This window comes from Notechis scutatus, chromosome 2 (genome assembly GCF_049901735.1).
Source record: "Notechis scutatus isolate UNSWTSFEM ecotype Mainland chromosome 2, rNotScu1.2, whole genome shotgun sequence".
Taxonomy (NCBI): Eukaryota; Metazoa; Chordata; class Lepidosauria; order Squamata; family Elapidae; genus Notechis; species Notechis scutatus.
Genome location: NC_142010.1, coordinates 128,232,921 through 128,246,860, shown reverse-complemented (window position 1 = coordinate 128,246,860; position 13,940 = coordinate 128,232,921). Strand labels below are relative to the sequence as shown.

At 37.2% G+C, this 13,940-nt stretch overlaps 1 protein-coding gene across 6 annotated transcripts in view; it reads left to right on the top strand.

Annotated features, from left to right (window-relative positions):
* Window positions 1-53: 53 nt before the first annotated feature.
* The window catches only part of RHOT1 (ras homolog family member T1), a 47,927-nt gene continuing 34,040 nt past the window's right edge, over window positions 54-13,940 (top strand). For 3 of the 6 annotated variants that reach the window (XM_026680820.2, XM_026680823.2, XM_087956165.1), the window contains exons 1-5: window positions 54-306; window positions 7,831-7,889; window positions 9,048-9,129; window positions 11,616-11,659; window positions 13,847-13,900. In XM_026680820.2, the coding sequence (XP_026536605.1) occupies window positions 270-306; window positions 7,831-7,889; window positions 9,048-9,129; window positions 11,616-11,659; window positions 13,847-13,900 (276 nt within the window). In that variant the 5' untranslated portion in view covers window positions 54-269. The remainder of the gene's footprint in view (window positions 307-7,830; window positions 7,890-9,047; window positions 9,130-11,615; window positions 11,660-13,846; window positions 13,901-13,940) is intronic. The other 3 variants (XM_026680821.2, XM_087956166.1, XM_087956167.1) reach the window with 3 other exon arrangements.

Here is a 13,940-nt window from a genome sequence, read left to right as displayed (position 1 = left end):
GGACTGCGACTCCGGAAGTTCAAAGCCGCCCGTTCTTTCTAGCCTCCCGTCTATGGTCGGCGGAGGGAAAGGTTGCGAACGGGCGCTCGGAGGGGCGGCCGCGCGAGCGAGCCAGTAAGCGAGCGCGCGCCGGCTGTTGGAGGCGGGACGGCACGAGCGGGCCGAGCGTAGTAGGCCGTAGCTCTCCCCCCCCCTCTCTCCCCCCCAGCCTTGGCCGAAACCCTAATGTGAGCCGGATCGCCGGACCCAGAAGGCGGAGGCAGAGCACGATGAAGAAGGACGTGAGGATCCTGTTGGTGGGAGAACGTGAGTGAGAGAAGGGAAGGAGGGAGGGAGCGGCTGGGAAGGTCAGCATGGAAGAGGAGGGAAGAGGACTGGGCCGGAGAGATGGGAAGCCGGCTCGTCCCGCTGAATGGACCAGGCTTGGCTGGCTTGAGCTTCAGGAGAGGACAGGAAGAGTCGGTGTTTGCGAAGGTTAAGACCACACGTGTGTCTTGTTTTAACGTCTTTACTGGAACGGGGGTTGTCGGGTGGACTTGTCCGAAAGGTGGCTGGGGAGAAGGAGAAAGTGTTGTGGGGGAGAACCAGGTGCGGGGATTTAAGCGAAAGTAGGAGAGGAAAAGGACAGCCAGGCAGGGTATTAGAAAGCAAGAAGAAAACAGAGGATTAAGCATGCAGTAATGGGATTTTATAGGACCTTGGTGGTGTGTGTGTGTGTGTGTGAGGGGAGAAACTGGCTGAAGAAGAAGGGAATTAGTTTTAGGAGACACGGATATTTGACAATGGGTGCAGAAAAAGGGCAGACAAAGAGGCAGAGCAAAACTGAAGGGAGAAAGGTGTACTCCGCAAATATATATTTTAGCTCAGTGGCAAAGGGAACTCTTTGGTTATAATAATGAAGTCTGCTCTAAAATACACTATTAGGACACCTGCTGAGGAAGGCATACGCTACTAGGTAGGTAATCTCATCCAAACCCTATTTTGATGGGCACCCAGAGACTGGTTTCATATGGGGTTAGGTTTATTTTAATTTTTGGAGCTTCTATTAGTTGGTAGACAGATGGAGATATAGAAAGGTGTGAGTTAATATAACCATTTCACCTGGAAAAGGTGCTTTCCTTTCCATCTTTTGTCAGGTTTATTCAGCTCATCTTCTGCTTTTAGATTTTGTATCAAAGCTGTTGCTCTTTTATACAGTAGCAAGTTGTTGTCACAAGGGCACCAGCTGTCCTCTCAAAATAAGACCAAGTTTCCTCTGCCCCCCCCTCCCCCCCCAATCAGCTGCTCACTGTAGGATACATGCTCTTGCTAGGCTTTCATTGATTATTTAAACACAACTTTACTGGAGATATGGGCCTAAGGTTTTTTGACTCATCCTGGCTCTAAATATGGAATTCAAAACAGGGTTTTGGACAAGTATGTCCAAAGTACTGTATGCTCCCTCAGCAGATGTCCTAATAAATTGTACAGCAAAATGATTATGCCCAGAGCTCTGTTTTTCACTGAGATAAAAATATATTTGCTGAAAGTATGCTCCTACATAAGTAATACAAACTGACAGGGCACCTCAGAAATATATTAGATTCCAGCTCTTTTGACTTATAAATTGTTCAATCCCTGACTGCTGGTCATTGTGTTTGGGGGATATGGAAGTTATAGACCAAAATATCTGGCACTCACATGGCTACAATTAACTTAGAACTAGTTATTTACTTTACTGTTCCATGTCTTTGATAATCTGTCTTCTGGCATGCACATTATGCTTGGCTGTGTTCTGTAACTGTATATGGAATACATACTAATAGGTCTGCAATTTAAATATGTGGTATGCTACTTACAGGTTGAAGTCTTTGTGAATGCATATTCATTACAGAATGAGCAGCAACCTAATTTGCGTAACAAGTTGGGGAAGATTTGTTTTCTGATGTGTGCCATTAAATGTGTTTTTTTGGGTGGTATGTTAACGAAGAATGATGTGTGAATAGTGTCAGAAAATAGATGACTGTAATATTGTGTAAAATTACCAAGATTGCTCTGATGTTAATGACTCTCATGTCTTGTGAGTCTAGCAATTATGAATTATTGTTGAAATTTGATTGAGGGATTAATTAATTAAAATAGTTTTGATTGATTTGCTATATTTAGAATAGTCCAAAATTGAGAGTTTGGAGTTTTCCTTAAAGCCCTGTTAGTGCCTTGATGAGATTTTGGGTAGGAATTGAGAATAATTTTGTTGTGCTGTTTTCTCTTTTGACCCCATCGTTTTTTCTTTTAAATTACTTAGAAGACTGCCTATGTACCTGCCAGATACTGTGAAATATTTATAAATTAGAAGGAGTTCCTGTTCTCCAAACCAATCTTTTCTTCTTGGGATAGCAACCTGATGCATTCCAGAGATTTTGATCTCGTACAATTATATTTTTTGCTGTTAGCCACTATAGGGAGACTGATGGGAGATAAAGTCCAAAACCTTCAGAGGACATTAGGTCATTTATTTGGGTATGCATGGTGACATAATCTTGCACTGAGAATGTACACATATTTAGCTATTAGTTCATTTGTGTTTAGTTTGAATTTCCAGGTCAGTGGTGTTAAAAATAATCTGTGAGAATTCAGCCATAGAGAGTGTGTTTTATATTCTTGGAAGACTTAAATAAAGAATGATTTGTTGAAAGAGATTATTATCCTGTCTCCTGACTTGTTGGTTGTGTGACCTTGAAATTGTTTCTTAAAAGCAAGTATTTGCATCATAAAAGCCATAGATTGGCATTTTGAACTGCTTGACTATTCATTTTATGCAGATTGCAAACAACTTTTAAAATCAGAAAACTGGGTATGGGCAACCAGCTGACAATAAAGTGCAATTTGAGACAAAGTGTTGTCCTCAAATCAAATCAAAATACATATCTTCTGCAATTCTGTTGATTAGACAATAGACTACATTGCTATCTGACTAAACATGATGAAGCTGAATTTAAAACCATCTGAAAGTAGGCTGCAACTCTAGTTCTCAACTCTAGTTCTCTGTGGTTGGGTGTTTGTGTTTGTATGTGCTTGCTGTAGAGTCAGTGTTGACTCCTGGTGATTATCTGAACAGATTTCCTGTAGTTTTCTTGGCAAGATATCAGAAGTGTTGACTCCTGGTGATTATCTGAACAGATTCCTGTGGTTTTCTTGGCAAGATATCAGAAGTGGTTATTACCTTCTTCCTAGGGCTGAAATAGAATGACTGGCCCAAGACCACTGAGCTGATTTTGTATTTAAGTCTAGACTGGATTCATGTTCTCCTAGGTTCTGTCCCAGTGCCTTATTAACCACAACACCAGACTGGCTCTCTGAGAGAAAGTTTTAGCTGCTGGGAACGGTACTGTCAGAAATGCTTCATGTTAATACATGTGGTTCATACATGTGACAAGGCTGTTCCTGCTCAGAAGATTGGGCGGAGACCAAAATCTTCAAGCTGTTCTTTAGCTGTGCTTTGATTTATCTAGTGACTGTTGAAATTGTGAGCCTAAATTTAGAAAATAGAATTCTTATTTAGGGAAATGTTGTTTGCCAGGAAAAAAAAAAAACCAAGGCATTCCTTGACAGGAGTAGGGTCATGCCTTTAGAATATATTCTTTAATTTTTAAAGTACAGTCTGAAAATAATATTTTAAAAAAACTTGCATGCTGACATTGTTATAGAAATGTGTCCTCTTAGAGCCAAATTGGTTTCATAACTTTTCATAGCATAGTCCGATTGTAGAAAAACGGGTTTGCTTCACTGCAATTGACAGGTATAAATGTTGGTGTATTTTTTTATAATTCCCATAATATGTAGTACATATTTCCTCTCTTCCCAAGTCCTTTCATATCAAGACCAGTTTTTTATTTAGGAGACTGCCAATTCTGAAAATACTTTCAGCTGAAATTGTTATGGAATGTTTGCAGAATGATCAAAACTGTATTGGATTGTATAGAGGATCTTTTTTATTTGAAACACTTTTGCACACATTAGGTATTTTAAATGTTCCTGTGTGTATTCTCTGCCATATTCCATAGGTTCAGTATAAAATTGAAACATAGCAGTGAAGGATCACACATTGAGAGATACAGGGGGTAGTCTGCTAGTATACAGGTAGGCCTCAACTTACAACAATTCATTTAGTGACCATTCCAAGTTACCACAGCACTGAAAAAAGTGATTTATGACCATTTTTCACTGTTGCAGCATCCCCATGGTCATGTGATCAAAACTCAGGCGCTTGACAACTGACTCATATTCATGATTGTTGCTGTGTCCCAAGGTCATATGATCAACTTTTGCAACCTTTTGACAAGCAAAAGCAACAGGGAAGCCAGATTTACTTAACAACCATGTTTCTAATTTATCAACTGCAGTGAGTCGCTTAACAAGTGTGACAAGAAAGGTCATAAAATGGGGCAAAACTCTCTTAACAAATATCTCATTTAACAATAGAAATGTGGGGCTCAATGTGGTCATAGGTTGAGGACTACTTGTAATTGTCGATGTTTTAAGATTTGGGCATGAAAGGATATTAGAAATATACCAATTGTTAAGCTATATTTTTAGTTGTGTGCTATGACACATTTGGTGTATTTGAAGTTTACTTGTGTGGGCAACTCATGTTTTTTTAAAACAAAATTAGGACATGAGCTACTTTCTGGAAATACTGTGCTTCAGTTTCAGCAACATTACAGCCACTTTAACATTTTGGAAAGCTAAAATGTCTCAATGTAAACTTTTGCATACCAAAACATGCCACACAAAGTCAATACTAAGCTAAATATTAAAATAGACATGTCTACTTGATGAGTTTTTTATTGGTTGATTTTGTCCAGGCTGATATATGAACAGAAAATAAAGGAAATTTTAAAAAAGAAAGGAAAATTATTCTAATCCAGTCTTCACAGGCAAAAAGACATGCTCCTTTTTTGTTATGATTTCAGATAGTAAAAAGTAAGCTTGCATTGCCAAGCTCAGTCAAGATATTGTGGTTATTAAATTTTTATACCAGTTATATGCATATCAAACATGAAACAAAGATGTCCATATCTCCTAGGGAACTATATGCCCATCTGCAAGAAGATTCAGTGCTGTACCAGTTTTAAGAGTATTAATAGCAATTTTATTTCTGATAACAAGATTCAACAAGGTCTAACTTTAGGAAATTCAGAGTCATTTGAATATCTTATTTGGCCAGCAGTCATTTTGCATGAAGTCATTACGCTCATTCAGTTCTTCCTGTCAGACAAAGACATTAAAAGGCTTTTTAAAAAAATCTTCCAAAGCAGCAGCATTAGAAGCTTTCTTAGTTCAGAAGGGAAGTAACTTAGCTTTCTCCTATTCTTTCTTACTTAATTGACATAGACCAGCAGTCGCCAACCGGTGGGCCGCAGCCCACTGGTGGGCTATTAGAAAATTTTGGTGGGCCGCAGAGAAATCTCACCCCCACAAAGAGCACCCCCACAAAGCAATTAATCCAGGCTGCACAGAAACAAGGCTGCGCCACCCACATGGCCCACGGGAACCCTCCCTGCCCACTCACTCCTTACCCGGTAAACTTGCCTGCTAAGTTGCTATTTTTCCTTTTTCTGACCATCATCTGTTCTGCTATGCCGGGAGATTTAGATTAGCTAGGAAGCAGGAAATGGTTGGATTTCTTGCTTTCTAGCTAGTCTTTAGATCTTCACAGCCGAACCTCCCTTAGGACTGAAGGTTTGCTTTCAAGCATATTCCTTGCAGACTCACGGCAAGCAAATTTGAGAGACTGAGCTAGCTGATGGCAGATAGATCACTGAATGATTCTGTGAGCAACTCAATCTGCCTGCTTTGCCTGATTTTGGGTAAAAGTTGCTATTTTTTATAAAAAAATTCAATATTTACATGCATGGTGTGTTGTGAGTTAATTTTGTGAGTTTGCTTGCAAGCAAATTTTATGTGACAGACTGAGCTAGCCAATGGCAGATAGATAGATCTCTGAATGAATCTGTGATTCTGTGAGCAATTCAATCTGCCTGCGTGCTTTGCCTGATTTTGAGTAAAAGTTGCTCTTTTTTATAAAAAAATCAATATTTATATAAATGTTTATAATATTTACATACAAGCCATGCCCAGCCATTCACATGACCACCAAACCACACCCACAAATTAGGCCACGCCCACAGAACTGGTTAGTGGTCCCTAGGATCTAAAATTATGAGTTTGGTGGTTCCTGAGGTCCAAAAGGTTGGTGACCCCTGACATCGACTATGTGTCTCATTCTGTTCTGTTGAAATGACAGTTTTTGCTTTAAATGACAATGTCACATGATATCTATGGGTTGTTTCAGGTAGTCCTTGACTTACAACCACAATTGAGCCCAAAATTTCTGTTAAGTGAGTTTTGCCCCATTTTACAACTTTCCTTGACACAGTTGCTAAGTGAATCATTGCAATTGTTAAGTTAGTAATATGGTTTTAAGTGAATCTAGCTTCCCCATTGATTTTGCTTGTCAGAAGGTTGCAACTGGTGATCACACGACCCCGGGACATTGCAGCCATCATAAATATGAGTCAGTTGCCAAGCATCTGAATTTTGATCACATGACCATGGGGATGCTGCAATGGTCATAAGTGTGAAAAATGATGATAAGTCACTTTTTTCAATGCCATTGTAACTTCAGACGGTCATTAAATGAATGGTTGTAAATCAGGGACTACCTGTAGTGAGAATTCTGGACCATTATTTGGGGTGTTTCTTCTGACAGTTCTTCTTAATTCATTTTCAAACTTCTTTATAGTAAATACAATTTGCTTTTCATTCAAAAATAATACCGGTATAAATCTAAGCAACACATGTAACTTATTCAGCCACTAACATAGTGAGATTTCCTGGAAAATGAAAGTGGCGCATAATCACAAAAAGTGAGCCAAAAGTTTCCATTTTGGAATTACATGAGACCGGACACCTTTTCCATCAATTCCATGAGCCTTTGAACCGCTTACTAGCTTTTTCCTGACGGAGCTGCCAGCAGCAAGTGTTGTTGGGCTACTACAGCAAGTTACCTAATCTTAATATTACTCATTTGTGTGTACTTATATCACAGCTGATTTGGTGTAATTAATTTGACTCAGTGCAATACTAGGTATGATTTGAGCTATGTTTGACCACCTGGAATTTAGTTGACTAGATCAGTTGATCTGGTTATGATGTTCCCCAGATATTCTAACCAATCCACAACTGACCTAGTTAAGGGTGTTGTAGAAAGAAAGCCACAATCAATTGCTATCCTTGTATATAGTAAACCAGTAGTCTTCAAAAGCATTGATCAGTTCAGTAATTTGCTGAAGTCTTGTTTGTTAAATTGAACCCCAAAATTCTTTATTATGAGGATATTGTAGTTTTAATCTTATTTGGAAAGGTTGTATATCAGGGGTCCCAAATCCTCCGGTCCATGGACCAGTACCAGTCTGTTCTGTTAGGAACCAGGCTGCACAAGCAAGTGAAGCTTCATCTACGCATGTGTGGGATCGGTAGATAGCGTGCAAAACCATCTTCCCCTCCTCCTCCAGTAAGTGGAAAATTGTTTTCCACAGAACTGGTCCCTGACACCAGAAAGGTTGGGTATATTCATGCAAGGATTTTTTTTTTATCAGAACTACTTGCCTTATTTTTATATTTGTCATTTCAAAGAATCATGGCTCTTTTTTATGAGGTTTGTTACAGTCTTATTGCTGGTTAGCAATACTATTGCTGATACTAACTCTGACACTATCCCTCACCCCCACCCCGGCCAAGAATTACCTATGGAAATCCTTCAGAATGTTCATCTTCTCAATTTCACAGCCAGAGTTGGGAAGACATCACTTATCATGTCTCTTGTCAGTGAAGAATTTCCTGAAGAGGTAAGTTTTCATGACAGTTGATTTAAAAAAAAAATCCTTGTGAAATTAAATTTCAATTTGCTGGACTTTGATGTAACAGATTACACATACAGTGGACAGCATTCTGCTGTGAGTTACATTTGCTAATGATGTTTGATGCAAATTACAGTACGTCATTGCCATCATCTGTAACGGATATCTTTATATAAGTTGTATATTATATAATGGTAAATTATACAAAATCACAATAATTGCATACATGTCAACATACCAGATGTTCAGTAGAAACAGATACTCATCCCCTGGTTAATCTAGTCATGTTTCACTATATTTTTAAAGCTCTTAATAGAAATACAATCACTCCTAAAGCATAAGCTTAGAGTTTAATATAAGTATTTGCTTCTAAAAGTATTTTATGTTCTTTTCTTCTAGATACACAAAAGAGTGATGTCTTTATAAGCTTTCAAAAATTTGTGAAATTATGTAAATAAATTTGCATGTTTAATATATACAAGTTATTTAACACTTCAACCACTAGGATATATTGCTGCCATTTCTATTCATAGTTGATATTATGAATGACAAAGTTTCTCACAGTATAACAATATATTTTCAATCATTAGCATGCAAGATTTTATTGCCATAATTTCCATTAGGCTAAAATATGCCAGTATATGAGACTGACTACTGTGATGAATGACTTGGTAAAAATCATTGAATGTCTGGGAATGGAATGGAGAGCTCTAAGAGTTCCATTGTTATCCATTATGTTCTGTGGGAAAAAAATCAATAATAAGGAATATAACATTCTAGCTGTTTTCTATCATTTCATATCAAACCTTATTAGTCATGGGATTCATTGATTAGAAAGTTGTGCGGTTCTAACTTGGAATTGTTAGAAATAGCTATTTATGTAGCACTCATGAAATGACTTTGGAACAAATTGAATTTTTTATGGTAAGAAATGCGCAATGTTGAATGTCCTTAATGGAGACTGGCGAAATCAAATAAAGTGGCAAATGGTAAAAGTTTGTTTTACTTAACTTGGTTTGTAGTTTCCTGCTTAAGGGAGGGGTATCATAGATAATTGCTCAGTTTCTCCTATTACAGGTTACAAAGTTTGCAATTTATGTAATAATTGAGCATTTTAACTAGGATTTCTGCTTTTCTTACACCAAGGTTCCTCCACGAGCTGAAGAAATCACTATCCCGGCTGATGTTACCCCAGAAAGAGTGCCAACCCATATAGTGGATTATTCAGGTAATGCCTCTGTTTTTATAAATTAAAAAAGAGACATACATTCAGGTTTGGGTGCTCTGGGAATGGAGGTATCAAAGAACAATTCATCAGCTGTAGAAAGGAAGAATATGGGCAGTAGCATATAGAGCTCCAAGGTTAATGTATCGAAAATCCTCTCTTCGACTAATAGTGCTTCTCTGTCTTTACAGCTTATGCATCTAATAAACAAGATTTTTTTTTAAAATATCAGTCTCTTTGCTCCTTTCTTAGTCTCACAAATGCATCAATAAAACTTTAGTTCTTTATAAAATAATGAATTGGGTTATAAGGTCTACTTCTATTAAATGGAACCATTTCTTCTGACATTTTCCCAACAGAGCCAGTGTTTTCTGGCAGCTTGTCATGAAGCCGATGAAATGGGGATATTTTTTTTAGATAGGAAGATAATGGAGAAGATGCATGGCAGCTGAATTATGAAATAAGTATAAAGTGGCCAGGTGCCAGTCTATCATCTGTTTGTAACTATAAAGCACTAGGAATTTAGAGTTGTAGTGTAGGTAATTTAGGTTCCACCCAATGTAAAGCAAACCTAGAATTGCCTATTATAATAATCTATTATAATAATCTGCATCCATATGATTGAAAGTGGAGTTTCATACATTTTGTTGAATATTGATAAATATTATCTGCTTTTTAGTCTGGAGAAACATCCAAATTAATATCAATACATCCATTTAGGATATTACTTGGCATGAAGACAAATCCTAGCCTGTTTCTTTAATCTTACATATGTGCATTGCCGTACAACATACCAGCACACTTCAGGATTTTTCTTGAAAACTGGGATATTGAATTGAAAATTGGAAAGTATGCAGGTTGTCCTTGACTTAGCAACCATTCATTTAGTGGCCATTTGAAGTTACATGCCACTGAAAAAAGTGATTTATGACTGGTTTTCATACTTATGGCTGTTGCAGCATCCCCATCATCAAGTGATCAAAATTCAGGCACTTGGCAACTAGCATGTATTTATGACAGTTGAACTGCCCTGGGGTCATGTGATCACCATTTGTAACCATCCCAGCCAGCTTCTGACAAAAAAGTCAATGGGAGAAGCTGGAAACATCAATGGGAAAAGCACTACTTTACCAAACATCATTTTCTTAGAAGTGATGTTGTATTTTTTTTCCCTATTATTAAATTCATTTATAAGATGTAGTAAACGTAGAAAGTTCCCATTTGTCAAATTATTTTTAAGATGAGAGGCAAGAAAATAACTTGGTGGAAGTTCATTTGTTATCCTTACTCGGATCATTATTTGCGACACTTTGTTATAAAACCTTGGTTTTATGGAGCTTGATTTAACTGATTTTTCATTTAGCATGCAACATTTTAATCCAGACTTCACCCCAATTTAGGAGACAGTCTAACCTTATTTAGTGGACAAATCCCCTAGATCTAAATTCAGGGCAGACATAACTTACCTTATTACATAATTTAGCATGTTATGTTATGCAAGTGATACATATTGAAATATAATGGACATTCACATTTAACAAATACTACCTCCTCAAGATTTTAATGTATACCCCGTCCTTTTTTTATTTTCCATTTTATCTAACTTTATTTGGGAGACTGGAAAATAAATAATTGATCAAGGATGTCTTATGTTGCACAATCGAAAGAATAATGTATGACTTTATTTTTCCAATACATTGAACCTGCATGTTTAAGTGATCTTTGTCTTCTCTGGCTCTAGAATGCTAGTGTTTGTGTAGTCAAAATGAGATCAGCCAAAGATAAGGACTTCCTAGGTGGCTTTTAATAGGTTGATAGAAAGTAGAAAGTACAAGTGGAATAACAGATCGCTTGGCTTGGGAATGTGTTTGGTGACAGAAAATTAGAATAATATGTGGAAATTTATTTATTTTATATCCCAACTTGTGTGCATGTGCCTAGAGCAATGTGTAATGGAGCATCTTGAAAATCAATTTATTAACTATGAATAGAATTCCAAACTGCAATGTTTTATTGCAGATTTCATGTGATTTTAATCTATGGCAACATGTCTATGGTTTATATGTATTCAGAGCTATTTTCAAAAGCAATTGCCAAGTGAGTGACCAAACAGTGTTGCAAATTGCTTTGCAGTTCTGGGGAGCATCTATCTACAGTTGATAAAGTACACTGTAACCTGTAGAATTAGGTTTTTTAGCTAATGGGGGTGCAGAAATTGCTAAAAACATTAAAATACGTGTTTGAAGAAAGAAAAAGCACATTTTAATACTGCCTAAATATGTTCTGTTGTATTCTTGTTTTACGTCTTTGCGAATATTACAAAGTGCAAAATAAAAATGACTTTGCACTTGAGGTAATGCCTTTTCAACCAAAAGTCTGATTAAGACTGGCAAAAGTTTTTTCTCTTACTGTTTAAGCGTACTTATTGGCCTTTCTTTGATCATTTAGTATTTAGATCAATAATAATTGTGACATTCTGTTCCATGCAGAATATGAGCAAAGCGATGAACAACTCCATCATGAAATATCTCAGGTGAGTGTCTTCTGTTCTGAAATAGTTGTGATTTACCTGTTCTGTGTAATTTGGTTCCCAGGTGAATTTCTCTCCACAAGAAAAGCCAGAATCATTCCAATTATTATGAAATTATTGTGTAATAAAAAGTACCCCCTCTCCTTACACATGTGAGCTGGGTTCATTACCAAACCTACCCAATACCCACCTCACCCATCCTTATATGTGAACTACTTAAGTTACCCTTATAGTGAAATATTCAGAACAAGCTGGATTGATCCTGAGTGCTGAAAGGGAAAAAGCAGACAGAAAAAACAGACTTTATCTCAACTTTAGTATAGCTGACATACTACCTAGTAAGACGGGATAAATAAGGAGAAGGCCTTCCAGATGGGATTTTCAAAAGCATTCCAGTATCATGCTGTAATTTACACTGGGTCTGTCTTTTTCTTTGTCTTGTCTTTGAAATATAATAGGTCAAATATATATAAGCTCTGATTCTGTTTTTGCCCAAGGCAACTCCGCAAGCTGCAAGTGATTTGCTGAGAGCCCAGTGTGTACACAGGCTTTTTGTTTTTCTTGTAGGCTTAATATATTTATGCTGTATCTTCAAAGTGATTTGGTTGCTTTAAATGAGCCAGGTTTTAGACACCTGGCGAATCATCATTTAAAAGACATGATTTATCTGAGTACTGATGTAGGAATGAGGAAAGTTTGTACCATGATGAATTTATCCTCAGGCTATAAAACATCATCACTCTCAGTTCTTCCCATTAGACTGTCAGTTGAAATGTCTTAACTGGAGTGGATGTTTAGTAAAATACACCCTTGCAGCTGTGTGGTTGTCAAGAACAGGCCCTGGTTTTCAAAGTCCTGCATGCCAGAATGGGGAGGGGGGGTGCAGAGGAAACTTAAGCAAAAACATTTATAAATTTATTGAGAAATTTTTACAGGGCCATCGATTTTAAATACCTAACCCTGGGTTTCTAAACAACAATTCACCAAAAATATACAACAGGACCTCAAACACAAATACAAACTAAGTTTAAAAATAACCATAATACCATAGGCAAGCACCTGAACAAACTCAGAGTGCAGCAATATATCTACAATGGGCGCAATTAACAACCCAGCCACTGAGGGAACACCCAAGTCTTCATGTCCTTCCAGAACACCTGGAATGCTGGGATATTTCTGATCTTGAGGAAACAGAATGGGCATGTCTCCTAGGTCCCATCAGATAATGTTTAATAGGTGGGACCTGGAGCATGCCCACTTTATCAGATCCGCTGGGAAAACTGAAACCTTTGGGGAAGTGCAGTTCCATAAGTTATTTAATCCTGTGCCATGCAAAGCTTTGAAGGCAGTAACCACATTTAACTATATCCAGAATTGTACTGAGCCCGGTGTAGCACCCACAATAGCAGATTAGCATAGGAATAATACAAACTGCATCCAATGCACTCAGAATTGGATATGCTGCTGCATATGGATCAGTTGAAGCTTCTGGCCATTTTTCAAGGTTATCACTGTAGAATATATTGCAGTAATCCAATTGAGAAGTGATTAAGGCATGAGTGATCACAGGCAGCCTTTCCTGGACTAGAATGGGCATACAAGATGGTTTAAAAATAAACTAATGGGTCTTTGTCTTGATTTGATGAATAATGAGCAGACTTCCTGTTATGGATTGAAATTTTCCAATCTAACCTCTGAAAACTCATCCCATGGAACAATGAAATAATATGATAGGGAAAAGATGGAGAAGAAATTACCTTTGCACAATCAAAAGAGTTTCTGTTGAAATAATAGGCTGCTTTTTTCAGATGCTGGAATTTTTACTGATAAATTTTGGTGGGAAATTCAGTGAATTTGTTTGTGAGTATAGTTCCCTTTGAAGCATGTGATTCCATATCCTCGCAAATCCATTTATGATTTTTCTAATCTTCACCAAATAAACACCAAACTAGATTCATCAAATTACATTCAAGTTTCAATTTTTAAAAAGAGATATATGTACCGTATGTGTATTTTTATTCTTTATGCCACCAGTACAAAATCTACAAGCAAATTGTTGGTTCGCAATTTTAATATCTCATATTTATTGAATATCAGAAGAAACTATCAAGTGGCCTTTCATAATGTCTTTTAAGATATTTGCTAGGAAAACCTTACAGTTATAAACCATTTGCTTCTTCTTTGTCCCAGGCAAATGTAATTTGCATAGTATATGCAGTTAACAACAAGAATTCAATTGATAAGGTATGAGGAAAGCACTTTTAATTTTGTCCAGATATTAATA